Genomic DNA, 19,733 nt, shown 5'->3' with positions numbered 1-19,733 from the left:
TAACCTGTAACGCCTGCCTATTACAATACCTCTGGCCTTACGAGTATTGATCACCAATTATTGATTAACAAGGTAGCCAATTAAACTGGCAAAGCAATGACGAAAGGCAGTAAGCAGCCTTCGAACACATTTGAGAGAGGCTTCTTTCAGCTGATAAAAAAATTAACTTCTGCTAACGACTATAAACCATATTATTCTGCAAAAGCAAAGAAAAAACTAAAAGAGATGATATCGCCAGCTGTGTTAACTGAAGTGAGTCACGTGACAAATGTTTTTGCCTGTGCTTTCGCATTCAAGAATAGATTCTGAACCAGAAATCAAGGGGTGCATGAAGCCTCATTTGTTCTGGCATTCAACGTACCAGAGCTAAAGACTCAGCTTTGCCTTCCACTGCCAAGAGCCCAGTAGATGGAGTAACATCTAAAGACACATTACCAAGCAATACTGTTGATCCGATGAAAAAGTGCTTGCAAGCCCTTCATTTGACATAAACGCTGACACACTGTAGGAAGAAAGAATACTGCTCGTCCTCACTTAACGTTACAAGAAATTTCAGACATCACAGAGCCAAGTTCATCACATTAAAGATCATCCTATGAAGTGCCATGGCTTTGAGTCAGGTACCTTCCCACCCACCCAAATTTGCAAATTAAAACATCCCACAAGCTACATTCAATAGCACTGAATTGTTCCTGCAAGCAACTCATTTGTACACAGATACATCAACTGTTCTGTGTCGTCGTGCCATCAAATCAAGTTAAACTTTCCAAAGATTTTTCAGTCACTCGTTGTTGCACAACATCTGTACAAAAAGAAAAAATTGGGGGACGCTCAAGCTTCGCTTTAAGAGTAGATGTGAAGAGTCTTTAACACTGATTTTCATTCTGTGAATACTTTTTTTTTGTTTAAGTTAGTTTTCGGAGAAATGAAGGCATAGTATTTCACTTCTCAGTGGACACCTACACTTGTCAGAGGTATGTTGTCAGTTCAAACTTCTGTCACCAACTTGACCAGAAGCCTCCAACTTTAGAAGATGGACGCTAGATGGTATGCGAAATGGTATTACACTACCTTGAGTGTTGCGCAAAGTATGATTTTGTCACAATTTGGATACAAAATCACGTGGGTATTTTCTTCGACACCGTTTTTCTCAACCTGAGTTACGGTGAAGGCGACGGCTTTTGAGCCGAACGGGTTGTATACTAGTATAGCGTAGTTCACTTATAACGATATTGAGAAAACCAGAAAATCCAATCATTATAACCGATTATCGTTATATCTGGACCGGCAAAAAAAAAATCTATAAATAAAAGAACACACTCACATATATGCCCATGCATGTAGGCTTGCCTACTTACTAACGATGAGTGAATATCAGGCTGAACGCGAATCAGCGTAAAGAGCACTGAACACTTCATTACAGGTTACATAAACAGCCATAAAATACACAAGCATGCTTAAAAAAGTGTGTAATTCATGATCGCCTGAGCAGCAGCTGAAACTTGACAATCAATGTTTGCATCGCTCAAATAGTACGTATGCTGGAGGGCAGTCCTTTTTGCGTACACGAAACCAATCCCTGACTGGATGAACTGCAGGACATCCTCAGCCTTAATGACTGTTAAAATCGTAAAGCGCAAATGTCCGTATTTTTTCGCGAGGCATCAAACCTTGAAACCCTGCCGTGAATCCCAATGAATCTCCTGTTTCGTCTCGAGACCTATTGTGCTGTCGTCCTGATTGGTACCACCTTCCGCGGACACTCAATCAGGCAACAGTGATGACGATACGGTCCGCGCCCTTTGCATGGTGACAGACAACGATTTCAATAATGATAAAGCTCATTTTCTAACCGCACGCAAAGCCCCTCACGGATTTCTTCACACCAGTGTTTTCAGCACTTATGTCAAATTTGTGGGACATTCCATTCTTAGTATATTTTATGTTTTATCAAACAATAACACAAATTTTAGTGGTAAACATATTCCGGGCGGCCGGAAAGCTATCGTTGTATCCGATATGCCGCTGATAACTGATCGTTATATATGGTTTATTTGATAAATCCCAGCTGATAATTCCCAAGAATTTGATCATTTATAAGCGATATATCGTTATATCAGGTATCATTATAAATGGATTACACTGTGGTATATGTGTAAAAGGCAAGTGTGCATGTCAGCTAAACCAATACCGACATAAACTCGAAGAGCAAAATGTAGGCTCACCAGCAGTAAGCAAGTCATTCGTCAGCTTCAGGGCATGATGAACATTGCCTTGCTGAAAAAAAAAATAAAAAAAAGCCAAAATTTGCAAACAGGTAACGACTCAGGAAAAAAAAAAACTGCTTAAAAAATACAAAGCAAAAAAAGAACAACTATAAAGTAACCAGCGGTGGACTAATGGGCAACTCTTTGGAGTATGGCTGGGCTAAAAAAGGGTTTGCATAGTGCATTTTGCACTTGCTTTGGTAAAAACAAAAAAAAAGAGAAAAAAGGAAGCGAATGCAGGCTTCTTCCATGGGAATTGTTAATTTGATAAGAATTTCCTCACCCCTTTTCTCTCCCTAAAATCCTATAAAAAAAAAAAAGCACTGCAACATAAAAGTAATCTGGACCACACCATCAAAAAAACGAGAGGAAAGTTGCAAAGGTAACACTGTTCTTCAACAGAACTGCAGTGATGAACTATATACAAAGGACACCACTCACAGATTGATAGATAGGCACTGAAATTATTGCGTGTACATGTGCCTTTTCTTCCCCCTTGAGAACAAAGAGCTTTAGCAGCAAGATATCCAAAAAACCTCAACACTAGTTAACGTAGAAAGACGGGCTAGTTGGTCTTGATAAGTAGAGTGCATATTTTGTCAGTGTAAAAATTAAAGACAGGACTAAAGGAGAAAGACAAGGGACAAACGCTGAACTTCAACCTAGGAATCGCATTCTGCCACCGTCTGAAGAAGGTTGCAGGGAAGTGCGGCGTCCCTGTCGTCTTCTCTGCTCCTGAAAAGTTGTCGCGGCTTTGCCCTAAGGTGAATGGGCAAAAGAGCGGCATTGATGCATGCACGAAGAAGCATGACACCTGCTTCGGCCCCTGTAGAATGGGGGTTGTATACAAGATTCCTCTGTCATGTGGGAAAACCTACGTCGGACAGACGGGCAAGTGCATAAACGACAGATTGCGAGAGCACCGAAGAGCAGTAGGATCCCTTGTAAAGAGTAGTCATTTAGCCTTGCACTGCAGCCGCTGCCCTAGCCCTACCAGTCCATCATGCACCCCTGCGTTGAGCGACACACGTGTGATGCGCAGCTTCAAGCAGCAGTTGAGCAGGGAGATATTTGAGGCCCTTGAAATTCACAATCAAGGTGATAATTGCGTTAGCAGTAGCTCGGTTGTGCTGTCACCCAAAGAGCTGGAGTTTTTAAAGAGGAGAATGACACGTGGCCATAGGTGATGAGGCTCTAATCTGTACGATAACGCAGAGGCGAAGGTTTGGGAACATGCGCTCAAGAGATGGCGTTGTACAATTTTGTATATATGTATTGATGTTATGTCCAATAAACTATCAGTTGAAGTTCAGCATTTGTCCCTTGTCTTTCTCTTTTAGTCCTGTCTTTAATTTTTACTCTGACAAAATATGCACTCTACCTCAACACTGCTGTCAAGAAGCAGCCGCTTTTTCAGATCTATGCCTGCTTTAAGCATTGGCCTTTTTTTATTTTCTTTCTTCGGAGGTAAGGGCAGGAAGAGAGAGGAATCGCATCTCTTTGAAGCACACTGCTGCCATTTTCCCTTCCAAAGCCCTTGCAGATGGAAATACATGGAGCATACCTGATATGTGGAAAACGCCAGATACTCCAGAATCTCAGATCGGTCAGCTGTTTTGTCCACCTCTTCATCCACACGATCGAGGGCCTCTTGCATCCAGAGCACAGTGTGGTAATGGTCCTCGTTGTTATACGACTGCCGGCCCAGCTCAAAGCAATCGCCAGCTGTCAGCAAGGGCCGCAGGAGAAAGCACAAAGTGAGAAAGCTCTATTAGGGCACTGCGATGCCCACAGAGTCAACTGGCTTCAGAGCAATGCCCTGAATGAGACTATAGCACCTAGAAGAATGCACTGAATGGAGTAGACCGAAAAGGCTAAACAGGAGTAAAAAGCTGATTTCCTGATTTCCCACCTTTTACACTGCATGCTTTACAATGCCCAAACATATTCTTCTTTGATGATGAAATTTTATAAAGAAGAAGAGTCTTCAAAATAATCAATAAAAAATCACTCTGAAGACAAGGTTTCCAAAATGTCAAACGGAAGTGACAAATCTCACAAACTGAGTTCGAACGATATATGCCTAGAATATTAGTGCATGTGTAATTTAAATGGTACGCAGCACCGGCTATAGTTCGCAGCAACGCTTTTTGTTTTTGTTTTCTCGGGTAAACCCCAATTTTACTTTAATTTTTACACCCTGAGCATAATTTTCAATGATGAGGTTAAGCCTAATTCTTGCCCAAAGAAGCAGATTCCAGGAAATGGAATTTATTAAGACAGAAACACCAAGGGCGCCATACAGAAACTAGCATATAGTATCTTCAAACTGCATATTGGAGCAACGCCCTTTTTGGTTTTTTTTTGCTGATGATTTTGAGCCTATTTTAATGCAAGTTATATGTGACACCAGTCCATCACAGAATTAGTTTGAAATGTATCAGCCAGAAGCAATCTGCCAAAACACAGGTACCGGCCTGCTGTCATCACTGCTAACATACTGACAGCTCTCCCTGAGTCAAGTGTTAGCCATGCTAACAAACCCTTGCTTTACTAGTGTTGTGAATTTCAAATTACAGCTATAATGTAGTAAAAGTGCTTTTAGAGCATATGTGCAAAAAAAGCAGGCATGTATATTTCAGACATAGGAACACTGTACATAGGAATGGTAATGCGTAAGGCGGAATAACTGCAAAAACTTAAAAAAGAATAGATTGGCCAAGCAGTGCCTGTTGATTATGGATCATTTCTATATTTCTGAAATAAAGACTTCCCGATTCCACACTGACATATATGCAAATAGATAACTATTGTGACGGGTAAAAATCACTCAAAGGAACAAATCCTTCTGCACCTGACCTCGAAATTATATTTTAAAAAAAAACCTAACATAATGAACCAGCGAAAGGCACAGAAACACAAGAGAAGTACATGGGATAGCACTGGTCTAACAACTGAGGTTTACTGGAAGAAACGGCCGGCCAAGAAACCAAATGACATAGGTGTATGAAACGCTCACAAGAGGACAAGTAAGTCACGATTCAACACAGTATTGCGAGGACGATGACAACCATAGGCACGCGAACCTTCATTTATGTCGCTTACCTACATACGCACACTGTTGCTTAACAATCTAACCCCTTTATTGGTAAGTAATATTGACGGTGCACTATAACGCACTTGTGCACTGCATCCTAATGTGATAGGCCTCCGCAAGCTCCCTTTCCTGCCTTCTCTTTCCTTTTCCGATTACTGAAATACTGTCAAAGTCAGAAACACAGTTTTGACATTCTCTGCAGTGGCGAGGGAGCTTATTTTGGTCTGACACGTTATCAACGAGTTTACGTGCTCCAAGCACGGTTATTCACGCATCTGCCAGTTTGACCCGTATATACCCTAACACAAGAGAGGGGAATATTATATATGAAACGAGTGGCACAATTAACGAACTTGTTGGCATGCTTGAAAGAGCACTCATTGGTAGATTGGTTTCCTTTTATGCTCTTGGAAATTCTTGAACACAGGCCTGAAAGCTTATGGGTGCCGAAAAGACCACTTTCACGCCATGCCAATGTGCTACTTTTTTTTAGGTTATGGGAGATGCCGTGAAGATAGGGCACCACTTCGACTTTTTCTTTCTCCAGCTTAGTACCTTTCGAGCCCTTCTTGTTCTTGGTTTTCATTTTCTGCAGCAGCAACTCGACAACTGCTCGCAGCAAGTGATCCGGATAGCCTGCCTCACTTAAACAAACGGCTTGTTGGCAAAAGCTGTCATTGATTTGTATGTGGGCAACTCTTCTGCAAAGGCTGGCTATACCTCTTTTGATCAGTTCATCAGTTCAGAAAAGGTCAGAAGTTTACTCGGCGATTTCGTAATAAACTTATAAACAAATCCCAAAACAGAGGGACGTGCCTATATTCTACAAGCTACTAATAGACAGAAAACCCAATTACTTAAAATAATAACGAAAATAAAACAAGAAAACAGATAGTCTTCAGATTCTGCTTCAGGTCAGCTGCATTTTAGATGGCTTTTGTGATTAGTAAACAGGGACTCTGTAGGCTTTAGCTGAATGCGTGAACGTTCAAAAGTACAAAATATTCTTTACCACCTCTCCCCCCAGAAATAAAAACAAGCTAGAAAGCATGAACAAAAGGAAGAATCGAATGGTCCTTCCAACCTGATAGCTCTGGTGAAGGTTTGGTGACACCCTGGATGTGGCCCTTTGCCAGACTCGCAGTGTCCAGGCGATACGTGTCTTGGAGCCGTAGAAGTGCAACCGCTGCCCCAGTCAGGTCCTCCTCATCAGGGAAACGCAAGTGGCCCGAGTGCGTGATGTTCTCCACCATTGCTGTTGATGCGGACAGGAAGAAACATAAAAATCTGGGACACAATTAAGCACCACCTTTAATTTGGGTATGATTCGACAGTGTTAATAGCAGCTCCTCTTGCGGACACTTGTTTGCATACATGCACTTTAATATTTGCTTAGTCACTAAACCATCAATTTGTGCCACTACTATCTTGCACATATTGACTGACGTAAAGCCGTTAGCCACCACATTTTGTGAAAAACCACCCAACACAGAGATGGAGATGCACCTTGGCCAACCCATACAAAGATGCCTGCACGGCCTATGAGTAACGTGTCAGACTGGGGATGCAAGGGTCCAGGAAAGTTCCCCTCTCTTCCATCTCAACGAAGTGGGGCTCCTGTCAACTCAGCCATGCCATGCGATTTCGAAACATCACGCAACCTTCCAACCATTTAGTAGTACCCAGCCATGTCACCTTTCAGAGGCATATTTGTAATTTTTCACTCACAACGCCAGATTTTTGGGAGAAAAGCAACCTTTAGCGCTGCCGAAAGTTTGAGTTTGGCGCTCTTTGGCCTGAGTCGCCCTTGCGCCATTAAAATCCATCATCATCATCAACCTTTAGCGCTATAGTGTTAAATTTACACTCACACATCAAAGCAACGAGGGTTACGTGGTACCATATTTCTCTCATTAAATGGTTCACATTTAGGTTAATGATCTCTCTTTTCAACCAATGCACAATTTTGTCAAAAAATATAGAAAACGAGGGGAAATGGCAGGCCTGAGCTTTGTGCAAGATGACAAACATGTGATGTGCCTTGCATGAGTTCCCAGGCAGCTTTCAGCATGAAACAATTTCCCTATGGTTCAAACTGCCATATTTAAGTCAGGTACAGACATCCATGAGGTTCCTGAAGACACCGGGGATAGTTTCTCAAAGAAAATTTTAAAGGATTTTAAAGGTCATGCTGCAATGCCTTAAAAGTTAAAAGAAGAGGCTACAGTAGAACCTCGGTGATACGAATCTCACGGGGTCGGGAAAAATTCGTATAATCAAAACAAACAAAAATCCGTATGCCGAAGTATAGGAAAGACATTCAAGCAGTCCTATTTAAAGTTAAAGGCAGCACGGCCATAGCACGCCACCCGTGGCACGTGCAGTGCTATACATGATCATAACGTTGGTGATGTGCGGGCCGCACGCATCTGCAAACTTCCTGCATCGCGTACAGCATGACAGGAGACCGCGATGACGATGTTGTGTGGGATGCACACCACCACAAATTGCTCTCTGTGCGTACAACGTTGACTAGCGATCATGAAGTCAGCGATTTGCGTGGCCATGCACAAGCGCTGCGTGCACTACCACCTGCTCATGGTGAATAGTACAATTGGCTATCGCCATGTCGAGATTTCTGGGACACACGCAGCCACAAACTTCTCGCAACGTATAGAGCTCTACAGGCAATTGAGGCAGTGGCGAAGTGTGAGTCATGCGTCTCCGTGAACTGATCCCGATGCGTGCAGCACGGCTGGCGATCGCGGACTCAAGGATATGCGGGCAACATGTATACAGTATTTAAGGCTGTGGTCGTGGTTAGCGCATTCGTATCATCCATAATGGAGTGGGTGAGAGTTTGGAACATCCGAAATTTCGCAAACTGCACACAATGGACTCCAGCTGAGAAATTTTGCGAACTCGTATCATCGCGAAATTCATACGAAGTGGATTCGTATCATTAAGATTCTAATGCAATTAAAAGAAGACAAATGTGGTCATTTGAGTCTAGTTTAGATGCCGTGCTTGAGCCCCGCCAATTACAGCTAATTTTTTTGAAAATCTTCTCTCTCAGCTGGTTAGATTTAAACTTTACCAACTGTTTTCAGCCGCATTGCCTACACAGTGTAAAATGGGTTACAATGTTACCTGGGATAACTTTGCCATCAGGCACACACAAGAAATTCTATAAACATAAGTAACGCAGAAATCTGGGCGAGTTGGTGAACGTTCATGATGCGGAGCGGTGTACATAGGACAGACGGGGCGCTGCCTTAGTGTGAGGCTTGGCGAGCATCGAAATTCGCTTAAAGACAGGTTTGGCAATCTCCCAGAGCATTGCGTGCATGCGAGGATTGTCCGGGTAAAGGTAGAACACTAGCGATTAGTTGCAAACCTATCTTTGAAAGCGCATGTATACTTTTCGAACACAATGTCCAGCTGGTCCGCGAAATTGTGGAGGCCTACCACATACGTATCAGTCCCGATCTGTGTATCAGCCAGCCGTCGGTAAACTTGGCAGATTGTGAGCATAATTTTTTAGCTTCCGCCTTGCAGCATTAATGACAAATGTTTTCTTCCCGGTTTTTTTTCTTGATGAGTGAAAGGTTTTGCTGCGTTGGTTTTTTACCCATGACTAGTTCCCGAGGGAACCTGTTTTGTTTTGTGTTTTTCCATGTGCCATGTATATATTGCGTGTAATCGGCAATAAACCTTTAGCGCTTGTCTGCGTCGCCCTTTCTGTCCTTGTGTTTTTCGCGCTATTTTTTACATCTATAAACATAATTCTTGTAATTTTCCAAATGCAGTCAAGTGCTAAAGGACTCAGTCAAACAAGTCTTTTCTCACTGACTTAGGCATACTGGTAATCGATAACAGCCCCTTTGTTGAATGAATGGGTCAGAGCTGTCCTTGCTTGGTCAGAAGTTGACAAATACAGCATGTACAGTGGTGAGCAGCCTTGTCTAGAGCGTGCCGACGGCGCTCAGCGGAGCAAGTCAGCGACATCTAACGTTAGGCTCTGGGTTTGAGCTATGCGTCCCATGCACATGCGCGGCAAATCTGACGGATGCCTGCTCATCGCTTCCTTCTGCCGCCCTCGCCTTGAGATTATCTTTCGTACCGCTAGGGTCGTACTGCCTGCATTTATGAGGATGCGACAATCGCAAGAGCGTCGCGATGCCGCTGTGTTTCTTGAGTGTAACGAGACAGCCAGGCAAGCAAGCGCGAGTGATAGCGGATTAATGTGCGTTTCTGCATACGCACCACCAGCCGCATATGCTTTATCATAGAGGAAATCAAGTTCCTAGAGCTATACGGATGCCAAATATTGTGTCCCATATAGCTGATAACCCGTCCCAGAAACTTGCCATCAAACAATACGCCTGCAAAGTGTTGTGCGTGTTCGTAACCTTATATGGACAGGACGAAAACAGGCACCAAACAACCAACTAGGCCCAATTCTTGCACTCTTAGCCTGGTCCTTGTTTGAAACGCGCGATCACCCGATATCAAATTGCACTTCCTTGCATGCCCGCTTCGTGACTCGAGCGAAACGCGTTGGTTTTCCGGCCGCTGCATATCATAAGGCAGCATGAAGTGTAGGCACCGAGCGGAAATGAGGCCGAGAACCCACGAGCAGACACTGCTTTATTTTAGCCGCGCATGCGCACTGGATGTATAACTCAAACCCAGGGACTAACGTTAGATGGCGCTGACTTGCTCTGCGGAGCACCATCAGCACGCTCTAGACAAGGCTGCTCACTACTGTACTGAGGTGGTAGTCTCCAGGTAGAGCCTGGTCCCCACTGCCTAAATGTGCAAGCTAAAGAAGAAAGCGACCGGACAAAATGAGAGTAAGCATTAACTGCACATGGCACCTTGAAACCCAGAAAAGACATTCTTGAAGGAAAATAATGTTTGAGAAATGTTCTCCATGCCTAATCTAGGGCTGGCATTTCATCTTGCATCCCTTTTTGGCGATGCCTGACTTGTCAAAGCGCTAAACATGCAAGTCAGTTAGATTGTGACTGCGAACAGCAATAGCAGTCAAGGTGTTGCTGAAGGACAGTGAAATCGAAAATTGGTTTTCAGGAATGGAAAGGCACAGTATCTGCCTAACTCCTGGTGGACCCCTGAACCACACCATACGAGGGGATACCCAAAAGACACCGAACTAATTTTTTGGTGGGCAGCGCTTTTGTAGTACCGTGTTTTGCCACTAGGAGCACATAGAGTGAACATTCCGGGATAACAAAGTAGAAATTACGTGGAAAGGGATAAGAAGTACGGAAGATGTCAAAGTATGCAAAGGATTAAGACAAGGCTGTCCTCTATCAGCGCTGCTGTTCATGCTTTATATGATAAACCAGGAACGGAGAATACAAGAGAGTAACCTAGGTTTTAACCTGTCATATAGATTAGGTGGAAAGGCGGTAGAGCAGCGCCTCCCCGGTTTGATGTATGCAGACGATATTGTGCTGCTAGCTGAGAGTCTGGAAGAATTGCAAACTCTAGTTAAGTATTGCGGAGACGAAGGGGACGCTCTAGGCTTCAGTTTCAGCGCAGTTAAGTCGGGTCTGATGATTTTCAACGGCTCAACTGATCAGGGTCTTAAAATACAAGGCCATGAAATACCTAGAGTAGCAGAATATAAATATCTGGTGGTATGGGTAAACGAAGGATTGGCATACATTGGAAAGCATGAGCAATCACTTAAAGCCAAAGGGCGAAGGAATGCCGGGATAATGAAGCATAAGGCATTGTGGGGATACAATAAGTATGAGGTTTTGAGGGGTATTTGGAAAGGAATTATGGTGCCCAGACTTACTTTTGGAAATGAGGTTTTGTGCCTAAAATCAGAGGTACAGTCGACATTAGAAATAAATCAGAGATCCGTTGGACGATTAACACTAGGTGCCCATGGCAAAACTACAAATGAGGCGGTACAGGGAGATATGGGCTGGGCATCTTTCGAAGTACGGGAAGCTCACAGTAAAATATTATATGAGGAACGCCTGAGGAAATTGGACAGTAACAGATGGGCAGCTAAAGTATTTAAATACCTGTACTTAAAAAGCGTTGACTCCTAATGGAGGAAAAGAACTAGGAAACTAACTAGTAAGTATGCTAGTCACAAGGACGGAGAAATAAAGAGCATTAAGCAACAGGTGAAAAACACAGAAGGTAAAAATTGGATAAATTCGATGGAAAAGAAACAGAGTGTGGAATTATACCGAAAGTGGAAAATGCAGATCAGGAAGAAAAATTTCTTTGATAACTCAAGAGGCAGTGCCCTACTTTTTGAAGCTAGATCAGGGTGCCTTAGAACATGCAGCTACAAAAAGAAATTTAACAATGGAGATGACGCATGTGCTGTATGTGGTAACTCCAGTGAAACAATTGACCATATTATACTCGAATGTAATGGTATCCATCTGGAAGTTGATGCAGGCGCAATCACTGTTCCTGAAGCTCTGGGGTTTAGAGATAACAGTGGCCGGGTGAATAAATCGGCGGTGGAAACTAGCAAAAAATGACTGGAAGATTGGTGGCTTAAAAGCAGAGAAGTGACATAATGTTAGTAATGTAGAAACAAAAAATTTAAGAAATAGATTGATGGTTTAGTTAACCAATCTATATCAATAGTTAAGATATAGGGAGAAAAATGAGCATGATAGCTACTGCTACCACCCCGTTTCAAAAGGGACGCTCCTATATTCCATCCATCCATCCATCCATCCATCCAGAGTCAATCAGCCGAGTGGCGTCGCTGAAGGTCAGACGTACCAGCTTCGGCAGAGTTTAGAGTGACAACTGTTTTCTGTGAGTGTCGTTTTTGCAATGGCTGATTTTCATGAACAGCGTGCGGCGGTGAAATTGTGCTTTCTGCTCGAAAAAAATGGAACAGAAACTCTTGAAATGTTAAGAAAGGCGTACAAGGATGATGCTATGAAGAAAACTCAAGTGTTTGAGTGGTTATCCCGTTTCGATGACCAACTTCGTTCTGGTCATCTTTCCACGGCCCAAAACCAGGAAATTTTGAAAAAATTCGTGTAATCATCAATATTTGACCAAAATGGTATGACCCCTGCTCCTCACCGCCCATACTCACCACACCTTGCCCCGTGTGACATTTTTTGTTTTCCAGAATGAAAAATATAGATGAAAGGAAAGCGTTTTGCTGATGTTGCGGAGGCAAAGAAAAAAACGACGCAGGCGCTGTCAAGCATCACAATAGATGATTTTAAACAATTTTTTGAAAACTGGAATGAAATATTAGACAAGTGTATTAGTGCAAGTGGAGTACTTTGAAGGAGATTGAAGGTTGGGCTTAAGATGTAAATAAATAGGTTCAAAAGGAAATAAGTTTGGTTTCTTTTGGGTACCCCCTCGTACAGGAAGGGAAGAAGGTGGGAGTGAAAGTATGAAAGTAGAAAGAGATGCCATATTAGGGGGCTACGGAATAATTTTGACCACCTGAAGGCCTTTAACAAACACTGACATCATACAGCACACAGACAGCTTTTGTGTTTTGCCTCCATCAAAATACAATAGTCATTTTTGGCGGTCATCAGCGTATAAGAAAAGAATAATAATTACGAGTTAAGGCATGCCTCCCGAAAAACGAGGGCGAGTGGGAAAATCCTTGTTATGAGACATATCTTTTCACGGCAGTAAATAAATAAAAGGGATGATCTGTGAAACTTCTTGCTGCATTTCTTGCACCGTGTATGCATTGGCAATACATTACTTGACACAATCAAGTCCCAAAATTACAATATCCACTATTTAGAAGGCTTCAGGCCAATTCCAGCCAACTCAGTTTTTGTTCATGTCATAACCTCACCCCACAAAAGCTTTGTATTGCATTCCTGTCATAATGGAGCAACTGTGGTGCTACCATGTCTTGAATGTTCAATGTCAGGCTCAACATAGCTTGGTTGCTAAGCCATTGTGATTGGAAAAAGGGAATTTTTTAAATGAGAGTTACCATAACACAGTGCACATCAATAAGGACACCACTATATCTGTTACACTACCCTACCTTGATACAAGGACTACAGCTGATTCTAAATTTCAGGTTACCTAATTATTTTGCAAGTTTTTAATAATTCAGTATGCTTAATACACAAGTACCTACATTTGACACTGTGAAGCATATACATGTAATGTGTTCTAAAGTTGAAACCATTAAAAAAAGCATTCAACAAGTGCAAGGCTGCTCACCTTTCCCTTCAGTGTCCAACATCAACCTTGCGACAGCCTTCCAATCAGCTGTGAGCTTTTTCACAAGCAGGAATGCATTCACAGGGTTGGAAATGAATTCATCGCCATCTCTACTGGCAGCTTTGTGCAGCTGGTTGAATTCCTGCCTCAGCCTGAAAATAACGAAAACAAAATCTGAGGATTGCTCACAATGAGACAAGCAAGCTCACTGATGCAAACTTTTTCTGTAATTTCTATCATTTTTGTCTGTTTAAAATTAAAATTCTCTAATTTTTGTTGACTTTCCCTGGGGCAAAGATGTGATGAAAATAACTGTCCACCAGTCCCCAAAAAACGTCCTTGCCTGACAGAGCTAGCCCACTCCTGCCACACATCATGGCACAAGCTCCAAAGATGTACTGACACAAACTAAGAGCCAACAATATCTCTCAGCAGAATCTCCTGATAGTCACCTCTGTGACCAGTAAAGTTGCACGCATGCACAGAGCATATCAAGGGAGGAGAAGTATTAACCCCCACCCCCTGCCATGCTGAATTTTCTGTTGCGCATAAAAACAAAGCTGAAATAACCCACTTGACTGAGTTCAGCAGGATATTACCAGTAAACTGCACAATAATCTCGTTACGCTAAGTTTTCCAAAATGGCGGTGCCATCACATTTACTTAACTAAAATGCTTGGTTGGCCGTTAAAGAAACACAGTAGTACAATAAAAGTAAAAAGCAGTCACATATTGATAAGTCACTGACTTTTTGATCTTCTCCAGCCGATCTTCCTCAGCATCTAGGTACCGCTGAAGTGTCTGGACAACGGCACCTTCTGTGCGCAGCAGATGTTCAAGGTCGACCAAGGCAGTGAACACTTCACCTTGAACTTGTGTGTCCAGGAGGTTGCAAATGCATACGACGAGGAGTACACGCATCAAGAATTTCTTCACACCTGCCATTTTTGGAGACCTGAGAAAGAAATAAATATGTTTTACCCCGACATGTTAAACAGCTGAAGAGAAGAGCAGAGCTAATGAAAGGTGCTTCATACATTCTATGCTAGGTGCACACATAAAAATTAAGTAGGATTAACCAACTCTTCAATGTAAGTTTAACACTGATACAGTCATACAATCGATCCTTGCTCTAATGCGTTCATGAATGTCCAATAGCCATTATTATTTGCTGTAAGAAACAAAACAAGGGTCCACTTAGAAATGCAAGAAACAGCCATCCCGAGAGATGGGCTCATCTCAGTATGGTACAATATACCAATGGAAGCAACATGAGACCAATAAAACCCCCACACAGTGCAGTCTTCATTGTTTTGAACTGATGCAACCCCAGGAAAGGAACGATAAAAGAACAAAAACAAACCATTATAAAGTCCAAAAACACATTTTCAACTAGATGGAAATGAAAATTCTAACTGGCTGCAATTATGTTTTCAAAACTTCAGTGTCTTTATCTCGTTTTCTGAATGCAATAGCCACGATGCCTACAGTGACCAGCAAACACAAACACACATACGCATGCACACGTGCACGCACACACACACACATATACACATGACACTAGAAATTCATGAAACGTCATCCAACAAAATCCTGCACATCCCCAAGAAAAGCTGTGAAATCACAATGTACACAGCTGTGTACATGAACTTGGAGAGATTAAAAGCTATGTGGATAAAAAGTAGTAGTTACAACAGGCTCCGATTGTTTTACTCATGCAAAGAGTTTAATACCTGCAAGAATGTCAGCGTTAACGCTGTCTCAAGAAGATGCAATTAAGCTATGAAACTAAACCATAACACAAAAACTAGAAAAGTTTACTACATATAGCAATAATTAAGGCCAAGAATGAAAAAAGACTTCTTCACTGTGCCCAAGTGACTAACTGTGTGCAAAGTATACGTACAATCAACTCAAGTAAGAGCAAGACACAGATTGCTTCATTACTAATGTGACCGTATATATATAAAAGACTAAGAGGAGATGTGCATGACAAAACGGCAATTTTCATTAATAATTGAGTTCTTTTGTTTTTGCTTGTTTTATTATCTTTAACCCTTCCTCTTTAATGTCCACCAACCCCAGCCTCGAATGAGAAGCGACAAAAATCTGCGATGTGAGCCCGCTAGGTGACGGATCAATGGGAAGGACTGAGCTGCTTTTATGACGGCTACAAATTTCGAACATGGCGTCTACTAGTTTTGTGGCATAGCAGGAAGGTAGAAAGAGCTTTTTTGCATTTTGTTAGTCTTCCAGCAGTTTTCATAAAGGAATTAAGTTTGTTTTTTTTTCACCCCAAAGCCTGCACCACCACTCTCGTGCCATTCTCACACAACCACTTTCATACACAGCAGAAGAGTTCTAAGGACATGCGTTACTTTGCAGCTCTTTAGACTGCATTTTCCTGTTTGTTTGCAAAAAAGCGTCACATTCACTCATTAAATGTTTTGCTGAAATTTTAAAATCCTCTTTTGTTTGTTTACTATTTTCAAGCAACCTTATTACTGCTCATGCAGGACATTACTTCACCTGTCAATGTGGTATCATTATGAAATTTTGTATGAATGCCCTTTAGTATTTGCAAAATACAGCTATGCTATGCTATTTTTTATTGCAATTTCTTGTTGTTAATCAGGTGTAAATTTGCAAAATCATTGTAGTTCCAGCAATAAAAAGAAAAGCAACTAGTAGAGCAATATTTTTTTTCAAGCCTTCAAAAAAAATTTATAGAGAGAACACTTTATTCTCATTGTGTACAGTGCGTCACAATGAAGGAAATAACACATTGTGTGCTGCTTTGTAATATTTCTACTGACGTTGAATAGGTGCACAAAAACGCACTTGTATTTCAAAGGCATGGCTTGCAAAAATACAACGAAAAGGCAGGAATTAACACGATTTGCTAACAGCTCCTAAAAATTTACCAATGTGAAATTTTCGGGCACCTGGCTCTAATATTAACAAAAATGTTTCGTTATTGAGCATGTCCCTTGCCCTTTTAATCAAGTTTGGTTTTATATACTGCTTCCTCATAGCCCGGTCAGTTAAATACTGTTCCTCCAGTTCATTATGGATGCTCACACAAGTTCTTCAAATGATCTTTGTTATATCTTTTTTTTTTCTTTGCAGTACTTATCACAAAAAACGCAATCTATGCCATAGACTGAGCACTGCTGAGTGTCATAAATGACAGCTTTGAGGTGTGTTCCAACTCATACTCAATAAAGTTTTTTGCCTTAACAAGCCACAGTGAGAAATATGAAACCTGCTGATATTTCTACAATATCAGCAGAAATTCCTTCTGTAAACCCAGTGTATTACGTGCTCCACTGTACTGATCAAGCTATCAGAGGTGTTCAATAACTTTTATCCTTTGGGCTGTGACTTTCATCATGAAGTGATGGATTGAGTTGAAAGAGTTCATGTTCAAATAAGTGTTGAATGTCTCCTTTCCTCGGAGTTTATCACTTTTTGAAGCAGTAGCCCCGGCAGTCAGATAAGCTTCAGCTGCCAGTGCACTAGTCTTTGCAAGCCGTCACATAAGAATGAGGATAACCGACTACACTGGCGTCTGTCTGCATATGGCCACAAAGTGCATTCCTTCAAATGTGTCTTTATCTTGGGAGAGATCTGTGTATGAGGTTCCAACTCTAAGGAGGAAGAGGTAAACAGGGGCTTTTTATCTCTCCCACCATGGCATGCAAAAACTAGTACACCAGCACTGGAAATGAATCATAAGATTGAGAGATATGAGCTGATGGGAATGAGGATACTCCAAACATTCATTTGAATGTAGCATAATTCATTTCTGTAACAAAAAAAGTTACAGCTCTGCAGGCCCGACTTATTAAATACTACTACAGCGCTCCATGAACAAAAATCCTTCAAGCTATTCTAGAGCACTTGCCAGATTAGGGCAGGTTACCGTAAATGCTATCACTAAGTACATATAAAATGAAAATCGACCTCAAAGAATGCATTCAGATGAGAAAATGACTCTTCGCATCTGTGTAACAGCACTAACCTGTGCACACATACTTGTCATAGTTAGGATCGTATAGCTGAAAAGACAGCATCTTAATTTCTAAATATGTGCTGTCTGTTTTGTTATGCACATAGCTTGAAACTTCCTTGAGGTGACATTTGTAAATAAGAGGTTTTCGTACATAATTTCGATGCCAGGTGTGTTGAATTTTGGAGCTGGTTCTATATATGATGGTCGGTGAGAATAAAATACTTAGCTTGGAAATGAATATGCTATACAGAAATCGCACATGCAAATTACGCTATAACCTGAACTGATACTGCGTTCAGCTCCTTATGGATGCAATATGTGGCTGCTTACACAATGGAGGTTTCTGCCAGTTTCGATTTTATCGATTAATAAAGTGCAGATTTTTAGCAGCTAAAACAGTCATTTTGCGTGTGCGTGCCAACATTCATGGTTATTCCGCAAGAAGTTACGCGCACACGGCTAATCAACACACGCAGCTCTTTTCTCATTCGAATATATCGAATTTCGATAGGAACAAGACATTCGTGAACAAATGGGCGAAGCCCGTGCACGATGCGCTGGGAGCGGACGTGCAACCGCCTCCGAGCCTATGGCTGCGCTTTCTCTTTCAACACGGAGCCAACGAGCCTATGCGTACCAGCAAGATACAAGGTTTCCCATCGCGATAACCAACATCGCAAATAGCAGTGGGCACAAAAAGACAAAAAGCTACGGTTATCCACTGGCGCATCCGACTTCACCCAGTACTGCACAGAAAGAAGCAACCAGGAACCCCTCCGCGCCGCCGATTATCTCCGTCTCTTGAGCTTCACATTTCCGTCACTTGTCAAGGCCACGAGTGGGAGCTCCTTTTTTAAGACGTGGCCGTATAAGCGGACACACACATGCACAAAAGGAAATCAGTACTTACAAGCAGACTTTACAAATACTGAAGATTCTGGCTTGCAGACGAGTGAACGCGGGGAACTACTTGATCGCAACCTCCAGCCACAGGTCAACTTTCACGACGGCAGAACAAACCGCTAAAACATCATCCGCACGTCCTAAGGAAGCTGCGCTCGCGGAGCTCAGCGGCTGGCGTTGCGTTGAGTGAGTCCGCTGGAGTGCCGCTCCGATTGATTCCGTAGCTATCGCGCGCGGCTCCCGCGTACTGGTCCGACATATATTCAAGAGATGGCGCTCGTTCCCTTATTGGGAGCGATTTCATGAGCTTCAGCGCGCGCGTTTTTAGAACGCACCCATCGCCACAAAACCCGCGCCCAAGAATCACTCAAGGTTCAGCCTTTTTCTGAGCTATTTCATGACGTAAAAAAATAAAATTGAAAGCAGCCTTTTCCTAGCCTAATTAAACATACAATAGCAAACACAAATTTCACTGAAACGCTTGAGTACGCAGCTCCAAGCATCACTTTGCGACAGCAACGGTCAGCGATATACTCATAGAACGCTATAATATTGTGGCAGGGCATTGGAGTTCAGTGAAACTAAAAAATTACGGGGGAACTTAATTTGTCATTTGTGATGTCATTACGTTAGCATAACGCATTCTCCTTGCTTGAACAGCCATGGTTAACTAAGTCTGCAATCTGAGCCATTTTGTATTCATGGTTTTAACAGCACTGGAAGGCACGACAAAAGAAAAAAGAACTATGTGTTCTTCAGTTTTGTGTCTTTCCGCCCTGATAACTCATGCAAAGGGGTATCGTTGTAGACATAGTGCATTAACCAGCCGAAACTTATTGGCTATCGCTGATTTTGCTTCTACCTGACACCATAGGTACCGACACGGTTGTTCCCGTGGCAATCATAGTCAGGTCGCCCAATCTTTCGCCCCCGACAGAACTTCGATCCGCCCTGCACGGTAGACAATCTCTCGGTTCTTGCTGCCACCTTCGAACCTCACCATCCACTCCCTCAAAAGTGCGTGGAGAGGGGGATGCCCCCTGCAGTGTTGCTTAATGATATCACTTCTGGTCTGGTGACGTCACTTCCGGTCCTGAGAATCATGTGACCGACACCACATCTTTTTTTGTTATTATTATTTTGTATTTTATTTATTTATTTATTTATTTTTTTTTATTTTTTTTTTTCAACGGGGCAACTCATATGCACTCACCTTCGAAAT

At 42.3% G+C, this 19,733-nt stretch overlaps 1 protein-coding gene across 5 annotated transcripts in view; it reads right to left on the bottom strand.

The window, feature by feature from the left end:
* The window catches only part of PH4alphaEFB (prolyl 4-hydroxylase subunit alpha-1), a 64,564-nt gene extending 45,841 nt beyond the window's left edge, over window positions 1-18,723 (bottom strand). For all 5 annotated transcript variants that reach the window (XM_084587997.1, XM_084587998.1, XM_084587999.1 and 2 more), the window contains exons 1-6: window positions 18,519-18,723; window positions 14,342-14,548; window positions 13,594-13,745; window positions 6,449-6,619; window positions 3,832-3,992; window positions 2,226-2,277 (exon numbers count right to left, since the gene is read on the bottom strand). In XM_084587997.1, coding sequence (XP_084444123.1) covers window positions 2,226-2,277; window positions 3,832-3,992; window positions 6,449-6,619; window positions 13,594-13,745; window positions 14,342-14,538 — 733 coding nt within the window. In that variant the 5' untranslated portion in view covers window positions 14,539-14,548; window positions 18,519-18,723. The remainder of the gene's footprint in view (window positions 1-2,225; window positions 2,278-3,831; window positions 3,993-6,448; window positions 6,620-13,593; window positions 13,746-14,341; window positions 14,549-18,518) is intronic.
* Window positions 18,724-19,733: the final 1,010 nt, after the last annotated feature.

Source organism: Amblyomma maculatum, chromosome 1 (genome assembly GCF_055883805.1).
Source record: "Amblyomma maculatum isolate TAMU_Amacu chromosome 1, ASM5588380v1, whole genome shotgun sequence".
NCBI classification, from domain to species: domain Eukaryota; kingdom Metazoa; phylum Arthropoda; class Arachnida; order Ixodida; family Ixodidae; genus Amblyomma; species Amblyomma maculatum.
The sequence above is the reverse complement of the archived record's forward strand: the minus strand, read 5'-3'. Positions and strand labels throughout refer to the sequence as shown.